Source organism: Muntiacus reevesi, chromosome 12 (assembly GCF_963930625.1).
Source record: "Muntiacus reevesi chromosome 12, mMunRee1.1, whole genome shotgun sequence".
NCBI lineage: Eukaryota > Metazoa > Chordata > Mammalia > Artiodactyla > Cervidae > Muntiacus > Muntiacus reevesi.
Genome location: NC_089260.1, coordinates 23,288,980 through 23,314,414, shown reverse-complemented (window position 1 = coordinate 23,314,414; position 25,435 = coordinate 23,288,980). Strand labels below are relative to the sequence as shown.

Genomic DNA, 25,435 nt, shown 5'->3' with positions numbered 1-25,435 from the left:
GTACATTTAACAAGGACGAATTTTCTCTTTAGAGAAAAGATTTTCTCCATCTCTAACCCAAAAGAGAAAAATGGGTTTACCATTAAATTCCTCTTGACCACATCCTCCTGTATTGTGCATCCTCTCACGGGATTATAAATTTTAGTTAATATTTCTTTACATCCCTTTTTTTTTTTTTTGCATCTGGTTTGGTTATTTTTAACTTTTCAACAGAAGAACAAGCATTTACAATTGAGGAAAGTTTATTTTAGAAAAATAATAATCCAGTTAGCTTAAAGTAAGTAAAGCACAAGTGAAATGCACTGATGTTTTGAAAAAGAGACCTTTATATAAACCATTGATATGCCCAATGCCATTAAAGATGGCTTTCGAGTACATAAATACTCATTTTTAATTGCTATCTGCATGCATTCTGTGCAATGCTTCTTTACTAGCATATGAACTGTTAGTCCTCTGATTACTTATTTTGTATAGATATTGCAATTGTGATGATGATATTTAGAGGTACATTTTAGTATAAGTAAGCAAAATCATTAGTATAAATGTGAGCTATGTAGAGAACTATAATGCTATTAAATGTTATAATTCTGTATTTTTATTATGGCAACATATCTGACATGGATATTTCATTTACTTGAACCATAGTTATTTTTGAAAATTTGAAAAATTTATATTGAGATAGTCATTCTTTCTATAAAGATTAGACTGTTCACTTTTAATTACATATAAAGTAGTAACATTGTGTGTCAAATTGAAATCAGGTTAGTATTTTAGATTGTTAGAACATTTAAAATCAATTTAAAAGCATTGATTCATAGTTTACCTTTGATGTTATTATTTTAAAATATCATTGTGACTCAGAGTGATTTAAGGCAGATAATGATTAAACAACTAGAGACTTTAAGAGCAAAATTATAAAATATTCTTAATCTTAACTTCAGGTAAAAGGGTAATGAAGCAAATTGTAAAATAATGTATATTTATTAGAAAATATTAAATCATAAATAACTTATATATATGCTGCATATATTTTTAGGTAAGAATTATTAAATGAATCATCTTTGTATTTTGATCTCATTATTAAGAACTTAATAATGGATGAAGATCAATGAATGAAATAAAGTTCCTCCCAGTAATCTCTAATTAAATTTCTTTTTCTATTAGACTTCCAGCCCCAATTTAGCAATTCCACCTATATAACTTAATTTCAAATCTTACTGATTTTTGTTCTTCTATTTTTATGTCATCTACCTGATAGCTTAACTTCAGGCCATTAAATAAAAATCAAAGATCACTTCCCTTTCAATGTAGATACTTGAATTGGATCAGAGACTTCTAATTTTTATTTTGAGAGTTTTCTAAAACTAAAAATTTCTAGAAAAACTTCAATATAAAGCCCCAGAAAAATAACAAATCCTTCTTTTAGCATATTAAACCTTTATATTGTATTTTTATATTTGAATTTATCTTCAACTCTTGCTGCTCCAAAAATGGTAGCATTTTTCAAACTCTCCTGTAAAATGTGGGTTTTAGAAATATTGCAGAAACATTGACATAATTGTTACCAATTGTCAGTATTTTATGATCAGATTATTTGTCTGTTGAGTTGATGCTATGAAAGTGATAAAGGCAAGATTTAAGAAATTAAGCCAAATATGAAAAAATACTCAGTTATAAATTAATCATGTTTTTCTTTTTGTTTTGTAATTTTGTCACTTCAGAATCTAGCATTGTTCCTATGATTGATTTTTCAATAAATGCAACATTGACCCTTGTTTGGAGGAAATGAAGACTTGCTTGGCTCTACTTGAAGTCCATTTGGGAACTAATGGTACTGATATTCACATATTGTGATCTTTTTTTTTTTTTTTTGCAGTTTTACTAAAGGGAGGAAAAAAAGAGGAAGAAAAGCCATTTAGAGACTGTGCAGATGTATATCAAGCTGGTTTTAATAAAAGTGGAATCTACACTATTTATATTAATAATATGCCAGAACCCAAAAAGGTAAAACCAGAAGTGTTTGTTTATGAGATGTAAAGCAGATCCTAGTTGAATTGCTGAATAATCAGATTGATTTGTGAGCTTGTTAAACCGAAAATATATATGCCTAAGCCCTTTTCTCCCAAAGATGCTCTGTTTCCCAGGTCCATAAAAGATGAAAACCCGGTTGTACAGACTGCCTCCAACCCTCATGTATCCTATCCCTATTTCACATGCAGTTTTCCATTTACCCTCTGCTCATTCCTAGGATATCCCATTTGTTCATAAATGCTTGCCTTATACAGATTACATGTTGAAGGCACATACTTCAAGCTCATGGGAATAACTTAGGAACCATCTTCCAAAGTTCCAAGGACACAGATGGTACACATCATCTATGTTCAAATACTGTGGAGAGAGAGCTAGGGACGTATTTCCAGAACCTCTGCTCTTATTAGGGTAGAGAACGATACTCTATCTTAACTCATAATCATGAAAGGATTTGCTTTACATATTTACCTAAAGGACTTTGTTGGAGGATATTTTTTATCAGTATATTGAACAGGATCCAAAGTATACTTTGAAGTAAGAAAGCACTGTCTTCTTGCTGTTATATCTCTTCTATATATACTCTTTCTTCCTATTTCTTCATTAAATCATTCATCCATTCCTTTATTCAATACATATTAACTGTATGTCATTTATTTGTCAGTAAATGACTAGAGACATAACATAAAACAGTTCCCAATGTAGTGGTGAAGACAGACTAATACGCAGAAATTGTAATGTACTATAGAAGTGCAATGATAGAGACTGCAGCAGGGTTTATGGAGAGTCTTGACGAGAACTCTGTTCTTCAACATGTCAAAAGCTTTAACCAGATGCTCAAGACCCTGAGAGAACCACCTATCCTTGCAGTGCTTTATCCTCAAAGGATGGAACAGTCTTTTTCCTCTCCAAGCCCCACCTAACGGAGAAGGCTATGGCACCCCACTGCAGTACTCTTGCCTGGAAAATCCCATGGACAGAGGAGCCTGGTAGGCTGCAGTCCATGAGATCGCTAAGAGTTGGACATGACTGAGCGACTTCACTTTCACTTTTCACTTTCATGCATTGGAGAAGAAAATGGCAACCCACTCCAGTATTCCTGCCTGGAGAATCCCAGGGACGGGGAAGCCTGGTGGGCTGCCGTCTATGGGGTCGCACAGAGTCCAACAGGACTGAAGTGACTTAGCAGCAGCAACCTCACCTAAATTACCGGTTCTGTGTTCCCATTTTTTCTAGCTACTATGCACACACTCTCAGAGGTTTTCCCTGATTCCCTCAAATAACTTTGCATGACTTGCTCACTATCAGAGTTCTGCTAGGGAAGGGAAGGATTTTACTTTTATCTTTTACTTCCTGGGACCCAGAATAGTTTCTGGAGCATAGTAATCCTCAGTATATATGCACTGAAATGAATGAATGAATGGATGACCTGCTGATGATAATGTCAACACTTCTGTGTAGTATGTAGTAAGTAAGTCTAACTTAGTCATTCCGACTGTTCATTCCCTTTGATAGGTGAGGGAAATACATCTTGGCTTGCCAGTTGTCACACAGTTGCCAAGAGGCCAAGTCTGGACTCTACCAGCCCAGCTGATTCCAATGAGGATTAGTGGGTTAAGTTAGCTCAATAGTTTTTCCCTCTGCTGGGACAAAAATTTTCTTCTGAAAAAAAAAAAAAAAAAAAAAAACTATACTGTGCTGTTAAAGTGAGCAGAAATAAAGACAGTACAGCAAGTAAAAGAGCTGGCAGACAGTTATGTACATTGCTTCCTGGGTTACCTACCAGAGAAGTTTGATTTCACTGTATTTCTTTTTGAGCTTGTGTGAAAAATTTCACTGAATCAGGTGTACCATGTCTTTAAAAAAAAAAAAAAGCAAAAACAAAAACTGTGAAGGTATTTTAGCAAGTTTAGGAGTAAAGTGAAAGGGTTAGTTGCTCAGTCATGTCCATCTCTGCGATCCCATAGACTGTAGACTGCCAGGTTCCTCTGTCCATGGAATTCTCCAGGCAAGAATGCTGCAGTGGATTGCCATTTTCTTTTTCGGGGGATCTTCCTGACCCAGGGATCGAACCCGAGTCTCCTGCATTTCAGGCAGATTCTTTACCATCTGAACCACCAGGGAAGCGAGGAAAGGGTAATTTATTGTAAAAAGCAGCCTTTTGAATCCTTTGGATCGTATGACATGAAACCTTCCTGTTCTGCTTGGTGATATCTTAAAATCAGACTTAAGTTCAGTTCATACATATGCACAGGCATGCTATACATGCCCACACTGACACATCATACAGAGAGCATGTAGAGTGTGTCAGCAACTGCCCTGGAGGAGAGAACCCGAGCTAATGTAAATACTTCATGCAATTTACCTGTAGTTCTTCCCAAGACCTGATAGAAACCCCTAAACGATTATCACTTCCCCTGTAACACAGTGACTATAAAGTTTTGATTTAAGTTATGCAATAATCATAACTCTATTCTAGTTCAGAATGTTTTGAGAAACAAATAATTCTCAGACTATTTGCAGAACCGCTGCTACTGTTAGGGTGGAAGAAAAGTATCTTATCTTAACTCATAAACTTGAATGAAAGTGAAAGTTAGCTGCTCAGTCATGTCCAGCTCTTTGCAATCCCTTGGACTGTAGCCCACCAGGCTCTTCTGTCCATGGAATTCTCCAGGCAAGAATACTGAAGTGGGTTGCCATTTCTTTTTCCAGGGGATCTTCCCTACCCAGGGATTGAACCTGGGTCTCCTGCACCGTAGGCAGATTCTTTACCAACCGAGCCACTAGGGAAGTTATAAACTTGAATAACAATTTATCAACTTAAATGAATTTGCTTTTTTTAAGATTTACATAAAAGAGTGGGTTAGAGGATCCAGTTCACTAGTTCAGTGACTTCTATGTTGGGTTTTAGAAACAGCATGATTTAAATTTATGCCTCTGCAAAATGATGAATTTTGCGTATTAGAGAGCTTCAGTATTGTTCTTAAATTTAAAAAAAAATCTAATATACTGAAGCCACAAATGCTAAATATATGCTAGATTAGACTTGTTAGATTTGGGCCTAGAGAAAAATAGTAGCCCAGACAGATTATCGATAATATCAATACAGGCATGTAAGAGCAAATTTTATCACTATAGAAATGGCACTTATATTTCTTCAGAGGAAGAAGGAGAAATTCACATGTCATTTGTACTGTGATTAGGTTTAGTTTAATTGGAAATAACAGCAGAGTGTGGTGAGAGGGAGAGATAACTGACCATAAAGAAGGAAAGACTTTGGACTTCTTGACTTAAGTGTTCGTTCCCTTGTTTTATTCTTTCCCTTTTGAGATTATGATCCTTTCGCAAGTAGTAATAATGTTCTGTTATGGAGATGGACATTTTAGGATGATATACCTGCACTTACTAGTAGGTAGCAAATTTTGTTTTACATCCCTTGTTATAGTCACATATCTTAGAATTAGTAAGAACAAACATTGTGTGAACTTCCCAATGTTATTCAGAAACTGATTAATATAACAGTTCAAATGTACTGTGCATTTACAGTTTGCCAGTTTCTATTTTGAGCACTTTAGATACATATACTCACTTGTTTATCCCTTTCAATAACTCTATGATATATATAGGTGCTTTCATTATCCCTATTTTAGAAAAATAACTTGCCCAAATCACATAGCAAATACTGAATACAGGTTTTGTAACAAAGAAATCAACTCTAGATTATACCATCCTAACAGGGAGCTAAGTGAGATAATTATTTATATTAGTAATGACTGAAGCTACACCATTCATAATTTTTTATAGGAACCTACATGAGTGACACAGCTAAGAGTTCATTGCCAGGTCTGATTATAAGTCACCCTCCTTCCTCCCACCCTGTAATCTCATTACCTTCTCTTATTTTTATATAGATCATTGGTATCCTCTCAGTTCTGTAAAAAGAAAGTTCTATAAATGTGCTTGGAAAAGGCATCCTTAGGACCAGCACCATTCCACATATATTTTGCTTTGTGGCTATAAAGTTTGGTGCTAATAGTGATAAGCTTAGCAAAAATTTTGCTCATTTTAATACTTCCAGAAATTCTAGCAAGGATAAGAAACTGAAGGCAAGTCTATGTAAAAACAAAACAAAATGTCTAGCTATGTACGATATATGGATTAATCAATTGAATTGACCTATTTAGGCAATTAACAAAAACTATTAGTATGAATTATTAATTTTAGGCAGAGTGAAATTTGCAAGTATACACAGTCGTTATATAGTTGTTTTGACTGACATCATTCCCTGCCAAGAAAGAATGTCTGCAAAAGTTAGAAAAGTATTATCTTTTCAAATGTGACGTGGAAGCCAAAGGCAGTTTTCTAGGACTATTAAAATTTTCAAGCAGATAGAAAATGAGAATTAGATCATTTATATTTATTTTTTACTTTTTTTCATTATTAATGGCTTGTGGATATTTTCCACTCTGAATTTCCTTCAGTACATGGTAGTAGGAAGCAGGATTTTTCCTTGGATTTCATAAGTTTCTAAAATCAAAAGGACTGTAATCTGTTTAGTTTTATACAGTAAAACAAACCATTAAATAATAGCTCTGATTACTATAAAATATTTAAAAATTTGTTTCTGAATTTATAATTTCCCTAATTCTTGGAAAAGGTCTATAACAAATGTGTTGAGCCTTTTTTATTTAAGTTTATGGAAAAATAATTAACACTCGCAAGGTTAATCATTCCAACTTATATGCAGCATAAAAGCATAAAAATTATGTGAATCAAATTTCCCCTTTTTGTTTGGGTTTAAATCATTATTATGTTAAAAGATTTTTAATGCTTAAAAGGTTTGACCTTGCCTGGGATAGGAGCCAGTTCAATCTGTTCTTGGAGAGAGTTAAGCCCAAGTCATATGATCAATAAATGCAACAGTCATCGTAAATGTAGCAGGGCGCCTGCGTCTACAGGAAGGATGCCGCCAGATAGCACAGACCACACTATATTGGCAAAGGAACTTTTCAAATCCTTTCATGTCTCAATTCTTTCAAAACCAACCACCTATCTTTTTGAACTTCTTTCATCTACTAAGCATAGGCTTTTTGTTTTTCTTCTGACTAAAAATCATGGTCTTTTGTGTGTGGCAGGTTGCTAGCACTAATCCAACTTCGTATGAGCTTGGTAGCTCAGTTGTGTCTGACTCTGCGACCCCATGGACTGTAACCCACCAGGCTCCTCTGTCCGTGGGATTACCTAGGCAAGAATACTGGAGTGGGTTGCCATTTCCTCCTCCAGGGGATTTTTCCAACCCAGGGATCAAACCCTGCAGCTCCTGCATTGGCATTCTTTACCACTGAACCACCTGGGAAGCCCAACTTCATATGTATATATGGACACATACATATATGTATATATATTACATAAATATTTATGTATACAATAGAAAGCATGCTTAGAAATTGATGCCAGTATTATTAACAAGAATCTGGTAATTGTAATCATAAGGACAGTTTATTGAATTTCTATGTATTTTGGCTTTATATGTTTCATATTATTCATAATAAATAATAAATTATATGAAATATATAATAGTAATCTGTTATTATATATGAGATATTATATACATAAAGTATATTTGCAAAATATAAATACACATCACATATGTAAAATACATCTAAGAGATTAATGACAAAGCTTGTTTATGCCAAACACTGTTCTGAAAACTATATGCATTAATTAATTTAATCCTTGCGAAAGATCTACAACATAGTTAGGGCTGAGATGGGACTTGAACACAGGTAATGTAGCTCCCAAGTCCATGCCTGTAACCAATATATCATTCCCTTCTATTGTGTCCATATTCACCAAAAAGCAGCTGTTACCTTTGCTGTTATTACTGAGTCCCAGTAAGAACTGTGAGGTGTAAATCTAACTTCTTAACTTCCCTGCACTTTAGCTTCCAAGGCAGTAATCAGCCTGGGTAACTTCTCTCTCCTCTGGGTTAACTTTCTTTGAGTCTTTACCTAAGAAGAGCTCCCAGCACATCTTAACATTTGCAAGTTACTAGATACCTTTGTTTAAAAGGAGAGTTGTCTTTTCTAAAATTAGCGAGTGATTTTTTAAAAAATCTCTTTTTCAAAACTTTTTAAGTGCATAGAATTTTAATAACATAGGCAATAGTAACCAAAATAACCTGTAAAGAACAGTTTTCTCTACACAGTATATATTTATAGTTGTGGTTATTCCTTTCCCTGAGTGTGTAAATGGACTTCATAGGTTTGCAAGCACATTTTGGCAAACTTTCAGGCGATCAGTATCCATTAGGAAATAAAAATCTGGGGAAAAAAATCTAAATTAACCAGTCAAGGCAGGGGTAAAATTTAATTAAAATACAAGTGACATTAGTTTCCTCTAAGAAAATATCTCCTTGACATTCACTTACTCTTATCTGTTTTACCAGTAGAGTTCCACTTCGGCCGCTGTGTCAAATCACCAACAATGTCCTCTGTAAAATGAGCCATCTGGATTTTATTTTTATAGGAATTCTGCAGTCTCCCTCTTCAAGGTCACTAATGGCTCCTTCATTTTAAATTTAAATGTGTATTTTCTTAATCTTTATTTATCTTGACTTCTCTGGAATATTTGACTAAGTTGATCACTCCCCAACTTGAAATCCATCACCAACTTTCATTGCATTCCATTAATCAAGTTTTCCTGTTTTATCTTTCCTTATTGCATCTCTAGGTATTCAACAAATATTTTTTTAGTGCCTACTATAAGCTAGGCACTACTCTAGACACTAGGGACCATAGCAAATAAAATGAACTTCCTGCCTACCTAAAGATTATTGATGTCTGTATTTTTCTCCATCAGTTGTATGTTTGTATTTTTCTCCATCAAAGCCCATTCTTGGGCCATCACCCCTCCCCATTATCTGTTTCCACTATTTTTTTTTTAACTTCTTTAGAAATCTGTCTTTATGCTATCAACTGCTGCTTTTAAGAAGATTACCGCCAGTATAATTTTGAACAAGAGATTCAAATCCTAAATTCAGTACTTGTTTTATTAATAATAACCATTGATAAGTTCTTGAAATACTTGAAGTCTAAGGTTTTTCATTTGCAGAATGGACATAATAATCACACCTACATTGTAGGGCTGTTGTGAGATAAATTGGAAAATGCAGTAAAGTGTTTAAATTATTTAGGACTTAAAAGGCATTCTATTATTATGACTATTCCTTTCTTAGTCCCTCATTCTCTTATCCTTATTTCTTGATCTGCCTATAATTGTATCATCTCTAATCAATAAACTCCCCCTTTTGATGACTGTGCTCTCCTAAACATTAGTTTTCCAAAAACCATGGTCATTTCTTTTCTCACGTTAGCTCTATTCCTTAAATTTCTCATTTAGTTTGCTGACTCTATTATTCTTCAGGACACTAGAGTTGAAAATTGTGAATTATTACTTCTCCTTATTTCTATGGGTGCAATCACTATTTAAACTTTTAGGTGTTTTGATGATATGATCCATATTTTGTTCATCAAAATATCACCAGCTGTATCACAGACTCAGTGCCCCAACATGCTTATGAGGTGAAAAAATTGAATTAGAATTAAGGAAGACAAAAGACTAGAGGTCATGTTGAGGACAAAGGGCAGGTGCATAGAAGCTAAGGAATTAGTAGAGGGAGAACTTTAAGATAGGGAGGGGAATTTCATATTTGTAATCTTGGAGGGGAGTCAGTTCCTCGTGATGACGAGTGTATACTGGTGGGCGGCTGTTGTCAAGTTAGGGGAAGAGTCCACAGGAGAGCATTCTGCCTGTTTTCATATGCTTACAGTTAAGTATGTATCTCATAGCTCCCTTTACTCCGAGGAAATACAAGGACAATTTGTCCATTGAATGACAGTTCTTGCCAATGTTTTCATACCCTTTCGTCATTTGTGCTCAAAGTTTAATGCCTCAGGGAAAACACTTGAGGTTTTTTTCCTTTAATCAGGCTCTATGCCCACACAGCCTGCCTGCTGCTGTTGCCTCATATCTACACCTTTAGCCAGCTTCCAAATTGCATTAGTAGGAATGATTGCCAGGGGAATGATGCTCCCCATTGCTAAGCCCTTGAATAATCAAGCTGCCACATTCATGCTTCATCAATTACAGTGATTGCTCTCTAAAGATAGTCCTATTACAGATATGTTTCTCTCCTGGGTGGGCTCTGGGGGAAATGAATCCATTTCTAAATAAATATCATTATATTTAGAATAATTGAAATAAGCTTAAGTCTTTGAAAGATTTGGATAACTTTTCCACATGCAAAAGAAAAGCTTCTCAAAGTCAGAAGGAATATAGTATGTCATGTTCTCCTCATATTGTTCAAGATGAAAATTCAAGCAAATAATGTGTTCTCCATATGCTGGGGACCAAATTTTGCCTCTAATGTTATACTGAACCGTCAAGAATAATTATTGTAGTATATAAGTGTATAGGAGTAAATATGCAATGAAATGTGTAATAGCTAAATATATATGATTTTTAAAACACTATTTTTCCAAAACCTTTTTTATTGGTATATTGTAATTTAATAAATTAAAGATAAAAATTTCAAATCTTATGTTTTAGCAGTAAAATGGTATGTAATTTTGGAAACTTTAGTAGCATTTTAAAAAATTGATTATACACAGTGCCTATTGCCTATTTGCCTTAACAGACAAATTTTTAAAAATAATTTTTATAGTCTGTGACTGAGAGAGACAGTTTTCAGCTGACTGATTCCAAACTTTACAAGTAATTTATGCACATTTGATGGAATTTAATCAGAAACAACTTGGATATAGGAAGAAATAGCCAATATAATGTCTAAATTAATATTTTCAACATGGCAATTTTTATCATTTTTTTCTATAAGGCTATCCATCCTATTTCTGTTTTGAAACATATCTGATACCTGTTTCTTTACATTAGACATGATTTTCACCTGGCTTTATTTTTCTTTGTCAGGTATTTTGCAATATGGATCTCAATGGGGGAGGTTGGACTGTAATACAGCATCGTGAAGATGGAAGTCTAGATTTCCAAAGAGGTTGGAAAGAATATAAAATGGTAAGTTGGAAGAATTTACATAGTTTTTGACATTTTATAGTGAGATTTTCTTCACTACACTGTGTGATAAGCCCTTGTATTTTTAGATGTCTTTTAAAAAATAGAATGATACATTTTAAAAATAAAATGAAACATTCCTGACATTATTCTCATTAAACACAAAGCACTCATAAATCTTTTTCAATAAATGATTTCCATGTGTACATCAGAAAGAAAAATATATTACTGAAATCATTTAGCAAACTATTGTATATTGTCTGAATTTGTTCCTGATTGAATGAGGGTGGAGGAAGCTAGAATTTGGACCCAGTCTGGGATACGTGAGCCAGGACAAGGGAAGTGTATAGAGCTGTGGGCTGTGGAGCAGAACTGGTGGGCACCATCAGTGACTTTACTCAAATGGCTGGCAAGCTGTTGCTGGCCATGGACTGAGAACTCCTCCATGTGGCTAGGGTGGGCTTCCCCCACCATAGTGATCCAGGGTCATCAGATTTATTGTGTGGCAGTTGACATCCTTCAAGCACAAAAATAGAAGCTTCCAGGTCTTTTAAGATTTATTAAACCCAGAAATGGCATGTCACTTCTACTGTATTCTTTTAGTTAAAGTTGATGACAGGGCCAGTCCAGATTCAAAGTAAGACAAGTAAACAAGGGTATAAACTGTGAGATGTGATTGAGGTCTCCAGAATAACAGTAGATATCATCATTACCATCATCACCATCATCAAAGCTACCCTTTGAATATTTTTATGAACAAGTCTCATACATAAATTCTTATCTAATTTTTATATCAAATGTATTAGTTAATATTGTCCCCATTTTAAGAGGAAACTGAGCACGTTGGGAGATCAATTTTTCCAAGATAATACAGTAAATGGTTGAAATAATCCATAATCCAATAATCACATGCTAAGTGACTTCAGTCGTGTCTGACTCTGTGCGACCCCATAGACGGCAGCCCACCAGGCTCCCCCGTCCCTGGGATTCTCCAGGCAAGAACACTTTAGTGGGTTGCCATTTCCTTCTCCAATGTGTGAAAGTGAAAAGTGAAAGTGAAGTCATTCAGTCGTGTCCAACTCTTAGCGAACCCATGGACCACAGCCTACCAGGCTCCTCTGTCCATGAGATTCTCCAGGCAAGAGTACTGGACTGGGGTGCCATTGCCTTCTCTGAATAATCACATAGTGCCTACAATATTAACTATTAAAATCTGCTGACAAATTATCAAGAAACAGTAATGGAAGAGGATTTCCTTTTGCAGACTAATCTCATCTTTTACAGATAAATGTTCCAGGTAATTCTTGTCTTGACAAATTTTTGACAAATTCTCCTCTCAGAAGGTAAAGAAAGAGATAAAGAGAAATATTGTACTAACCTAAGTTCTGCCTTGATATTCATGTTGAAAATGTGTAAAAACTGTGGTTTGCTCATCAGCATTGCAGTTTACCCATTAGTAGGTTAGTAATTGACCAAACATCAGTAGACAAAGGGTTTTAAGAAATGAAGGAAAGTGTCTACTGGTGTCTCTTTATCTATAGTATTTTTTTTATCGGATTTAACTCTGAAAGTAAGTTAATAAAGTTTGGAGTTACACAATGTTGGAATCTTGATATCTTCAATAATCCATAAACTCAAGATAGAAAGGTAGGCTAAAGCCAACAAGATAGAGTTCTACAAAGATAAATGTGAAGTCTTTCAACCTAGACCAAAAATATACAAGATTAACTGTGTGAATTTAGAATAAAGATGATGTTACCGAGCAAGGGCTCAATGCCCAAGAAGCCAATACTATGGCACAGACTTTTGAGAAAAGAAAGAGCTTTTCTTTTGAGGTCAACTGGAAGGGAGACAGGAGGCAAGGCTCTCAAATCTCCACATTCCAGAGATCAGGGTGAAATTTAAAGGACTAGGGGAATGTCATACTTACAGACTGATCGGCTAGTCTTGAATCAGTCTATACAAGCTGCAGAACCCAGGTTTTATTTATTAAAAGATTTCTTGTTTTGTAAAGTCCTCCAGAGGCAACAATTCAATCCTTTGGTTCTGTAGATTGAATGTTCTTAGTTCTGGAGTCACCCTGGAGATGACTTCCTGTCCGCACATGCACAGTTCTAGTCATCACTCTGCCACTTAAAAGTGGAGTGATTTTTAGCAAATCATTTAACCCATACCTTAACTTTCTCCTTTGTTAGGAGGGGACATTGCTAATAGTACCTCATTTGCCTTGCCAGGGATATTGTGAGGATTAGCTATAAGTAAAGCACTTGGCACTTTGAATTGTCTGTAAACTATAGGTATTATTATTATCTGAGATTAAAACATCAAACACTGCAGATGTTTTCTTAACTCTGGCAAAAATATTATTTTGAAGATCATCTTAAGTCATGATTATTTTCACTACTAAAATAAGTTTTGAAGAAGTTATCTGAGAATTAGACTATAGCTATAGATTCTAGCAAGTCTGAAATACATTATTATTATTACTAATGATAAAATAAAATTTAATATAAAGTTGTCATCACAGTGACTTTCCAAAATGGTGACGTACAAGCCATAATTATCTGTTGCCTTGGCAAACTAGGTATATTAAGTAAGAAAGATTGACATACGAAGAATATCATTGATTAATGTCTTATAAACATTTGTCAAATGTATACATTTAAGCAAGTTTTTTCATTGTTGGAATGGGGCTGAATTATTCTTTAATCATAGCTTTTGTGAAGTTTTCTCCTCTCCCTTTTTCAGGGGAGATAGAAAGACTATCTTTTATTCAAACTAGAACAATTTATTAGCTTAGTATCAATTCTACACAGTCAGAAATGAGATAAACTCTAAAATTTTGAAATGTTTTGGCAAAAATGAGTCTGATGACTTTTGTTTTGTTTTGTTTTAATTAAAAAAAAAGCTGTGGTACATATACACAATGGAATATTACTCAGCCATTAAAAAGAATACTTTTGAATCAGTTCTAATGAGGTGGATGAAACTGGAGCCTATTATACAGAGTGAAGTAAGTCAGAAAAAAAAACACCAATACAGTATACTAACGCATATATATGGAATTTAGAAAGATGGTAATGATAACACTATATTTGAGACAGCAAAAGAGACACAGATGTATAGAACAGTCTTTGGGACTCTGTGGGAGATGGCAAGGGTGGGATGATTTGAGAGAAGAGCATTGAAACAACATGTATATTATCAAATCTGAAACAGATCACCAGTCCAGGTTCAATGCATGAGACAAGGTGCTCAGGGCTGGTGCACTGGGATGACCCAGAGGGATGGGATGGGGAGGGAGGTGGGAGGGGGTTCATGATGGGGGACACATGTACATCCATGACTGATTCATGTCAATGTATGGCACAAACCATTACAATATTGTAAAGTAATTAGCCTCCAATTAAAATAAATAAATAAAAAAGAATTTATCATATTTTATAATTTGGTTAGCTATCACCAAAACACATGGTATAGTGTTTCGGTTGTTTCCTCCAGAGCTTGTCTTTCACCTACAGACAAAGCAACATGACTCCATGAAGAATGAGCATAGACTCCTTATGCCAACTCTTATCAGTCACACCCACTTCTGTTCCCTGAATCAGAACTGGCTGCTGGGTGTACATCCTTTGGGAAAAAGAACTTGACGTGTACCACTTACTCCTTAATCTTTACTGTTCTATTATATACAATAAGATGATTCACTTCTTTCTCAAGCACTGAGTGTAGAGCTAAAATTTCACCCCTCCTTCCTTTCTGCCTTTCCTCTCTCCTTCCCTTTATACTGGTTGATACCTGTGGGCTTTCTCTTGCTTCATAAGGTCTCCAGAACAATATGTTAAAATTATCAACACATGAAATACAAATATATAATTATTATTTTTAAACCTCTCTCACCATGGAAGACTTACAGTTTATTTGATTCTTAATGTTGGCTTTAAGACTACAAAATCTTTTACCTAAGCTTTATTTTCACTTAAAACTTCCTTATGAGGGGATTCAACAAAATCTGGTTTATGGATTTGTAAAGATGTTTGCCAAGGGGGAAGTCTGGAGTGGGCTTTTTTAATGAGGCACTTAGGGAACAACATTAACTCCTTCAAGCCTTGAGAATACCATTTAGTGGCCTATGGCAATAACACTTATCAGCAGTACTTTTGCATATACAGCCCAATCAAGCTAGGGTTCCAACAAACAGTACCCCCCCCCCCACCACCGTGGCCTAACTTTATAAAAGGTAGTGACTAATGCCCTGGAGACAACTTGTCTTTGTATTGAAAACATTTAGCTCCATAAACAGTGCTTCCTATTTACACAAATATTTCATTCTAAGCACTGTACCTTCTGGGAGTTCTTTGTTTCTGGAAAGGAATTAAGAGCACATTTTCAACTTCATTTTATCATATTCACATTAAAAGGAGAAAAATATATATCAGAAATTTAAAATGCTGAAATATTCATCTTTTGATCTTTTTTGGGCTATCTCAGTAGTTAGAGGAGATGCACAACTGAATTGTATATTAAGCACCTTTGGAAAGTCACAACTCAGTAACCCTGACTTCTTATCTGTTTTCTTTGATCATTTTATGAAAAGAGATGAAACCTACAGGGTACATAGACTGTGTCTGGTTTCAATTGTGTTTAAGCCATAAAAAGTCAAGACTTCCTATGAATATTATCAGACAAAACAAAGTATCAGAGACAATTATTTTATTAACTTGGAAAAATACAAATCAAAACTGAACATTTTTGCAAATTTTGGCAAAAACTAATGAATATTAGTCCATTCTCTGTGTGCTTTTTTTTAAAAAGCAAAATGTGGTTTATAAGGCCATTTTTAAGTCAGTATTAGTTTCAGCTAAATTCCAGGGTCTTTTGCCTTTTATTAAAGAGCTAAAGGAGAAATAAAATTGATAAACAATCTATCTGAATTATGATATCAGAATCATGATATGTGATTTTTTAAATTATGTGATTATGATTGGCAGGGTATGGTATAGCACCCTTGGATTTTATTTATAAAAAAGAACAAGTTCTGTTTTTATTACTATTGCTTGTTCAAAGGACTTACTGCTTTTTCAGTGTCAACATTGAATTTTGTTTAAGACTTTACTTTCATTTTTATGACTGTTGCAAGCTATTTGGAGTAAAATATAAAACCTGTGGTAAGCTGTTAGGTATACAATAATATGTAAATCATTTCTTTGCTTGTTTGTGCATTGTTCATCTCTGTATTTCCAGTAAAAATATGAATTTTTTTTCAAGGACACTCCCATAATATACAATCAACCCTTAACTCCTAATACCTTCAATATGAAGATAAAGTTTAGTTTTATGCCTGCCTTTTTTCTCCCATGTACCTATTAGAGAATTTGATCTGGTGAATTTATTATTTCTCATTTGCATTCAGAATAGCTATTCTACGTTATAATCCTATGGTTCTCCACCTTTAGTGCACAGCATACTTACCTGAGGAGCTTTTAAATGTATAGATCTCTAAGACCACCACAGACCTATTAAGTCAGAACCTCCATATGGGAACCAACCAAGTCATCTATAGTTTGAAAAATCTCCACAGCTGTTTCTGATATGCACTGCCAGTTGAAAGCAAATGTCAGAACTATCAAGTTATTAGCATGGGTTTAAGATCTCAAAAATTTCTTTTTTAGATCCTAAAACTTATGAGATATAGTGAGAAAGGAATTAAAAAAAATAGAACCAAGGTAGAGTTAAAAAAGACAACCTCTCTTTAGCAATAGGAAAGCAGAAACAAGTGTAAGAAGATAATCTGTAGACGTAGACTATTGTTTGTGTCATAGCTTAGCCCCTGTTGCAACCAGTTGGTTTAAACTTCTTATTTAATAATTAACTTCTTGGGTTAAAATGAAAGCACTCATTTGTATAAACCAATACTCAACTTAAGAATACATTAGTTCCTAGCATCTGAGAACCATTTAAAGCATTGATTCAATATCTCCTTATTAAATTTCAGGCTAAAAAATAAAATAAATTTCAGGCTAAGACAAGACCTAGGATTTCTCATACAGAGTGCAAAAGAACCTGCCTAACGCTCTATAGCTTATAGTCTCTTGGGGCAGAGACAGATAATCAGAAAATTACTATATATTGTGATATATCCTCTAATTATAATAGAAACTAGATTTTTGTTAAATCCTTATTTTGCATATAAGGAAACTAAGACTCAAAAGTAAGAGCAAGTATGGCTGAGCAAGACTTCCAATTGGAGCCAGAGGTAGGGAGTAGAAGTTGTTTAATCAAAGCTGTCTTTGTGACTAGGTGTCAGATTCATGGGATTCATGGTTGCCTAATAGACTATCCAATAGACAGTTTACTAAATTAGGAACCCATTTTCCCTTCTTTCTTGAATTTTTTCATCTTTATGATGAAATGGTTATTTCTGCATCATTGCACTTAGCTATTAGAAGGTTTCCTCCTACATTCTATCTCTAACAGTGAGATTGATTGATTGTGTTAGATTGATACCTAACACATTGATTCCTTGTAGCCAATAGAGCATATATTTAGAAAGTTTTCTGGAAATGTGCACGAAATAAAATTTTGTTTTATCAAAGCAAATTTCAGTGCTTTCTCTTCAGTTGTTTCTTCCTCTATCTTCAGTCACAAAAAGCAAACTGTTTAGGAATGGTTATTAGCCTCCACCTAGAGGGGGTACAAGCTTGCATACCAAGCTGGGAACGGAGGCTCATGGAGGAATTACACAAATGTTCTTCCTTTTAGGATCACTGTGCTCTTCCCTAGGAAGGTTGGAGAGCTTTTATATCCTTGCAGTTGTTTCAACAGCATGGAAGTATTTGACCTAAAACTTCACACTTCATCATCCCCACCTTCCTTATTCACATTTAGTATAATTCCTGAATCTCTTCTAACTGACCACACAAAAGAGGGTGTATATAGAGTTTTGGCATGTCTGAGCTGAAAGGAAATACAAGGAGAATCCCAGCGCCTTCTTTTTCTTCCCAGTGGCTTCTGCAACTGAGAATGTGCTAATTTTCAGTCCCCTGTAACTTTCTGCTTTGCTTACTCATTGGAGAAGGTAAGTTTCACTCTTCTCCATGGTATATAGCACCAGTTGCCCTGAGAATGTGTAAAATTCTTAGCACATTTTAAATTAAGATTTCCTGCCACTGTGGAACTCTTGCAACCTGTGACTTGAGCATCTTAAGAACAGAGAAGAAAGGAGACCCTAGAGTATGGACTTCAATAGATCCTACATCTGTACTCTGGGCTACAGGGAGATGATCTTAGGGGATGCATGTACTCACTGCAATTTGGACAAAATGTGTTTAGTTAATCAAAAACTAATTTAAATTGAGATACATATATGCAACTAAGTTAAAAGTGTACATACATATGTATATGCTAATACATTTCATTGAAAATACATTCATTTGCCCACATTTTTTAAACAGAGGCTCAAAGCTTAGAATTCTGAATTAGAGATTCTTTCATAAAACTTTCCCATAATCAAATGCATCAAATATTTAGCTTCTGTTTTTTTTTTTTTTTAACTAGAGCAAGTAAGACATATGAAAAGCAACGTGTGTTAAAAGTCCTCTAAAGTTTTATTATTTTCCTCAGTCTTTTAAGATTGTTGCAACAACTTATAGTTCAAAAGAATTTTTAGTGATTTGCTTTCATAGAGCGAATCTAAACATCTAAATTAGTTTTTACCAAAAACAAAACACAATTCCTCTTTCCTGACTAATATTTAACTTATTTACATGACATTATAAATCTTATCATTGCCATAAGAGAACTGGCATAAATGAGTTTGAGACCAAACACAATTGGTCTTTGGTAAGTAATTCAGTTGGCAGATGGGAGTGTACAACTGTATTTAATACTTTTAGTGTACTCTGGGTATTAATATACTTTAAAGAAGAAACGGAAAATACTGCTTCATGTAAGCTGGTTAAAGGAGAAATCATTTAAGAACATTTCTACTATAGTTGTCATTCTGTAATGTTGATATACATTAAATTTTAAAAGAAATAAATATTTTTCCAATTCTATCCTCTGTATTGAGGAAATAAGAATTGCCGCATGAAACAGGGCACCCAAAGTCGATGCTCTGGGACAACTCAGGGGGATGGTGTGGGGAGGTAGGTGAGAGGAGGGTTCAGGATGGTGGGACACATGTACACCCTTGGCTGATTCATGTCGATGTATGACAAAAGCCACCACAGTATTGTAAAGTAATTAGCCTCCATTTAAAATAAATAATTTTAAAAAAGAATTGCTGTGATTTTTCAGTACTTCCCTCGTTATTATTCATGCAGATAGAATAAGACCCTTTATTAGTGAATACCTAGGTGAACCAGAATGTTTCTTTCTGCAACATCAAAGTATATCATGTGATTACTAGGCACCTCCGAGTTTTCCAAGTATCAAAGTGCACAAGATAAATGCAAAGTTTCTTCAGATTCAGATTTATGGACTGGTCTCAGATACTTTGATTCAGGTTGGAACCAGCCAGGAATATTTGTTTTCAACTAGTGCTCCAGTGATTATGATTCAGTTGGTCACTTTAAGAAACACCCTTGAGATTCAACCAAATTACCTACAAGAATTAAGTTTAAAGGTTATTTTTCTGAATTCAACTGCAGACTACTATAGTCTTTTGTTTTCTTTCTTCCTGCCTTTCTTCCATTTTCTTTGAACTTCAGTAAAGTTTATGGAGTGCCCAGTGTATGCCAGCATTCTACTAGTCTTTGAGGATTCACAAATACAACACAACTTCTGTCCTTAAGGAGCACATAGTCTGGTCGGTAAAACATGTAGATCAGGAATTATACTGAACTTCAAGTTTTACTAAGGGATACTTTCTGAGGCAGTTGTGAATACCCAAAATCTAGAGCACCAGTAATCTCCTAGGGTTTTTAGTTTTCCTATCATTAACATAACCAGCATTAAAAGTTAGCTTTCTTTTATGTGCTACTACTTTTATCCCACAAACAAAACTATTTTGAGCGCTTAGTAGCAATGACTGGGATTGCCTTAAGAGAACAGTGGGACCTTGTTGAGATTCAGGGTTGGAGCCTCCAGCTAGATTCCCTCACTAGCTCTTAAGTGTCACCCTTCTACCTCCAAATCCTAATCTGTGGGTGTGATGTATTTAAGTGACTGAAGTCCTGGATTTACAAATTTGCTTATTATTACTTAAAAATGAAAATGTTAAAAGCTATAGAAGTTAAGGGTCTAGTAATCTGTTTGTTACTATCTAACATAATTTGACTGTGAATAATAATAACATAAAACAGTAATAGTATTGTTAAATAACTTCTGATGATATTCATTGAAAAATGTTTAAACTATGTTGAAAATATTCCATTAACTCGCATGTAAGAACTATTTTCAAAAGCAGGTTGTGATTGAGAAGCATTTACTGGTTAAACCTATTAACCAGATTCATTTAATTCAAAAAAAATCTCATCTACACAGATTTGAATATCATATTTTTACTGTATTAAGAATTACTCTAATAAACCTTGGAGAGGAACATAGCAGAAAAGTACTGAGTGAGTAACTGAAGAAAATGTATAAAAATATGAAAGATCCATCTTTTAAAGAATGTTTTATTATTGTTTAGAGCATAATATTAAACTTGAAAAGATTTTCTCTGCGAATTAGCAACTGCATCTCTCTCTTCTTTTGCAGGGTTTTGGAAATCCCTCTGGTGAATATTGGTTGGGGAATGAGTTTATTTTTGCCATAACCAGTCAGAGGCAGTACACTCTAAGAATTGAGTTATTGGACTGGGAAGGAAACCGAGCCTATTCACAATACGACAGATTCCACATAGGAAATGAGAAGCAGAACTACAGGTAAATCCTTCTTGGGTGTGGTGTTCAACTGCCTTGTGCCTAGTCATTTAAGAATTTTAATAGAAAAGTGTGGAAAATAAAGAAATGATCCTTCAAAATGAAAATCAGTCTGTTTCGGCCTATGACAGAGAGATACAGAAAGCCCTGTAAAGTCTTGTTCAAAACTTTAAATTTTAGTTTTCACAGACCGACTATTTTGACGTTGGCTCAAATTCTAGAGATAGAGAATTAATTCAAGTGTGATATTATTATTTTTATTTTCATTATTGCTATCATTGTTATGAAGGTGCAATGACTTCATACATATAAAACTGATGACAGAGAATTGACTCAAACTCAGGGGCTTGAAATAAATACTATTTTCTACCAGATTTTTTCCTTGCACTTTCTTTATTTACCTTTCTTAAATTATTTTTTACATTACCTTGAAGGTGACAAAAGAGGGGTAAAATTTTATGTTTGAGTGATTTACATGAAAAATAAGGTGAGGCATAATTTAGAATTTTTTTGTCAAAATGTGAAAGACAAAAGTAACTCAAAGTAATAACATCAATATACACAACATGTCATGTTTTTTTTATATCACTGCAGATATAAAGATAGACAGACTATATCCTTAGTTGTTAATATCTCAGATTTTTTTTTCAAGGAACAGCTTGTACACTAGAAAAAAAAAATGGCTAAGCAAGTAATGCAGGGCAATAAATTTATTTCACAAACACTGCATTGCTTCTATCTTCTAGGAACTCTACTAGGCACTGGAAAATTTGCAGTCAGTGATGAGAGCACTAGTCTCCCAGACCTCACAGTTTATCTTTGTTACAATTTAGGTCGCTAAATAACTGGTTGGCCTTCCTTGAGAACAGGAAGTATATTTCAGTTACTTTTCTATCACTACCCATAAAGGCAATACTTGGCACAGAACAGGTCCTTAATAATTACGTGTGACTCAGTTCTATAAATTAGATAAATAGTAAATTAGAGTTGCAGTGATTTTAAACTCTTGATATTGTGGCTATTCTATCCTGGTCTTGGAAACATGAGTGTATACATTAAAGAGTTGGCACACTGCTTCAAGCAAAATGCAGTGACAGCGACCAAGGCCTGATGCTTGTATTCCAACCTGTGTGGCCATCTCCTCATAGTTCAACTGTTTCTGCTGCTTGTTTATATTTCTGAGACATACCATCCTTCAGGAGTTTAAATCTATAACTCTTTTATAAATGCATCTCATTTTATTTTAATAGATTATGTATGGGATTGAATCCTTGGAGACATAATAATCATTTTCTTAACAAACAGTGATGATATCACTACAACAGAAGATGTGAAATTGATCCAAGGAGTTGATAGTCTCATGGTGGGGACTGAGGGTGTGCATATGGCAACTTAAGAAACAAAAGAAAAGACATTTATAAAATCCAATGGAGTGTGAGAAGAAATGTTTCCAAGGAGGTCAATATTTTGAGAGTTTTATAACAAGAAAAACCACTGTAAAACATCAGGGATACTCTTGTGTAAATGTTTTGAGTTGAAACTTGAAACTATATGAAACTTGGCTAATGTCAGACAGATTGACAATAGGACTAGCAAATAATTAGCCTAGTCTTTTTCTAGGCTCCTGAAGAATTTGCTTTGGTTCTTTTCCAAAACGTCTCCATTTGTGTGTGTGTGTGTGTGTGTGTGTGTGTGTGAGCATGCTTATGAGGATGGGGTGGTATTAAGGGTACAGGTTTAGGGGTGTTGGAGGCCTCTGCAATAGGCTTCAGGGTGTGTAGTATGATTGTCATTCTGGTATCTGCTTGAGGAAGGCATGCTTTCTCCTTTCCCAGGCCCACTGCCCTCACTGAGCGTTTCTCGGTCCTTGAGCATCTTTGTAATTCTGATTTTGACCCAAATGATGCAGACCTGTGATCAGAAATTTTAAGTGAGGCGTACACTCTGAAATCTCCATTTTTGTCCCTTGAGAGAATTGTGAACCTTGAGAATCAGAATTACAAACCCAGAAGGAACTTAATCATTTAATTCCAAACCTTTGGTTTTAAAGAAAACAAAGCTGAGGTTCAGAAATCCACAGTATTTTTGCCCAAGGAAGGAGCAAGACTTAAACATGGGATGTTTGACTCCTGCTGGTTCCGTGTAATTTCCACTCTGTAATGCTACTGTAATAAAGCTGGTGGCTCTGGCCCTCTTTCCTGCCAAGACCGAGCAGAAAACAGATCTGTAATCATCACCTTCTTATGCAGTTAAATATTAAGATTCACATTGGCATCAATTGAGAAATTAAAGCTCATTAAAACATAGTGCCTGTTCTGGTGAAAGCTTAGTTGAAATAAGCACACTATAAGCTGGCGTTATTATTCACTCTTTTAAAGAAAATCAAACAGGAGCTTGAAAAGAGAACCTCTCCACCTGTCTCCTCACTCATGCCCCGCACTGACTCTCCAAGTCCAGTAACACCACGGGTGGCCTCAAGTCGGGACTGCAGATGTCCAGCTTTGCTTACGGTGCATCTTCTGTGCTTGTTTCTCTTCTCTCTGAATTAGGATGCCTCACTGTGATAAATTCTTAAAGGAATTAATGCACTTATATATAAGTATTTTATAATTTATTAAATTATTTTTAGTAGTATAATCATTTAATCCTTACAATGACTTTTGAGCCAGGTACTATTGGATACATACAAAGATGGAGAAACTTGGATGAGGCTTTGGAAAATTGACCTGCTCAAATTCAACTAAATTTCAAGTAAAATCAAAACTATGAAATTCATGATAGGTTTTTGTTTTCTATTTTTGCATTTTCTATATTTTTTTCTCTTTGAAATTAAATTCAGAAATTTTTTAGTTTTCTTTTTTGAAGTATTTTATCTTAATAGTAATTGTATTTGGAAAATTCTTATAATAGTTGCGGTCACACTGTATAAACCAAAAAAAAAAAAAAGGTTAAATATCTTTCTCATACTCTAGACATTTACTCTAGATTAAAAGTAAATGTTGTGAATAGATTGATGAGCTTACAAATGTACATGTAATACATGTATTTTTCTTTTATCCTCCAAGGAAAATTCAATCTCAGATAGAAAATAAAATCTATAGAGCCCAGGAGAATATAAATAAGAAAAAACAATAATGTGAGAGTGTTGTGATAGACACATCATGTGAAATAACACACAATCAACATGAAATTATTAAATACTTCCTCTAGAGAGGTAGTATTATGCAGGTCTTGTCATCCAACACCCAGACTATTATAAAGCCTTCCTGCCTCCAGCCTTGATTCTCTCAAATATATTTTCCAAGCTATTAAGATTTTTTCTGAAAGATAATCTGACTTGGTCTCTGCCATCCTTCACATATTTCAACAGTATTTATATATCTACAGGTGAAATCTGCCACCTAACACTCGTCATGACCTGATCCTAGCTACTTATTCAGCTATTATTACCATGCTGCCCTGCACAATCAGATATCCCCTCATTGTGAATATGGTCCAGAAACTACTTGCACTTTCTCTTAACCATCCATGCCTCTTCTTCAGTTTTCTTTTTAAAAATATTTATCTTAATAGAAATTTAATTTTGAAAATTCTTGTAATAGTTGTGGCCACACTGTATAAACCAAAAAAGAATTTTAAATAGATCTTCCTCATGCTCTAGACACATACTGATTAAAAGTAATTCTGTATCCTCACCCTATATTCTATATCCTTACATGAATCCAACTTTGGATGCATCTTCTAAACCTTTAAGACTTTCCTTTATTCCAGGACGTCTTCCATGACTCCCGCTATAGTGTAATCTGTGATGTGCTCACCTATGGCTCCCCTCAGAAGCACTCCTTGTCCCACCTGCTGGGACTGTTGCAGCCTAACAGCTTGTAGCCAAGCCCCCTGAGTATGCCTGTGTGTGGCTGAAGAAAGGCATATCATTCAAGGTCACTGCTCCTTCCTACAGACAGACTGCATCCAGTGAGTCAGGACGGGAATATATTAAAGACTACTTGCCATAATTCAGGACAGTTCTGAGGTACTATCCAGGGCTTTCACTTGAAATTAGCTGATATGGTCACTGTGACTGCATGTGAGCCAACTTCTCCTTCTGCTTAGTACTGCTTTCTTCAGTCTGCCGCAGGAATCAGTCCTAAAATCAGTCCTATAAATCTCCCTACACTGGTTTCTCAGAGAAGTGCACCATCACCCTCATTCTCAGGTAAATTTGGATGCTTTGTGGCCCCAAACAAAGATTCATAACAGTCTGTAAATATCCACAAATCTGACTGCCAATCTGCCAGTGCAGGAGATGTGAGTTCGATCCTTGGGTTTAGAAGATCCCTAGAGAAGGAAATGGCTACCCACTCTAGTATTCTTGCCTGGAAAATTCCATGAACAAAGGAGCCTGGAGGACTCCAGTTCATGGCATGGCAAAAAAGTTGGACACAACTTAGCAACTA

General features: G+C 34.9%; 1 protein-coding gene and 1 non-coding gene across 2 annotated transcripts in view; one reads left to right on the top strand and one right to left on the bottom strand.

Moving 5' to 3' along the window:
- The window catches only part of ANGPT1 (angiopoietin 1), a 292,884-nt gene that overhangs the window by 227,995 nt on the left and 39,454 nt on the right, over positions 1-25,435 (top strand). Inside the window, exons 5-7 of the mRNA XM_065903221.1 lie at positions 1,877-2,004; positions 11,017-11,118; positions 20,818-20,984. Coding sequence (XP_065759293.1) covers positions 1,877-2,004; positions 11,017-11,118; positions 20,818-20,984 — 397 coding nt within the window. The remainder of the gene's footprint in view (positions 1-1,876; positions 2,005-11,016; positions 11,119-20,817; positions 20,985-25,435) is intronic.
- TRNAR-ACG (transfer RNA arginine (anticodon ACG)) lies at positions 4,747-4,818 on the bottom strand. Its single transcript has one exon. It is a non-coding gene; the product is annotated as a tRNA-Arg (tRNA).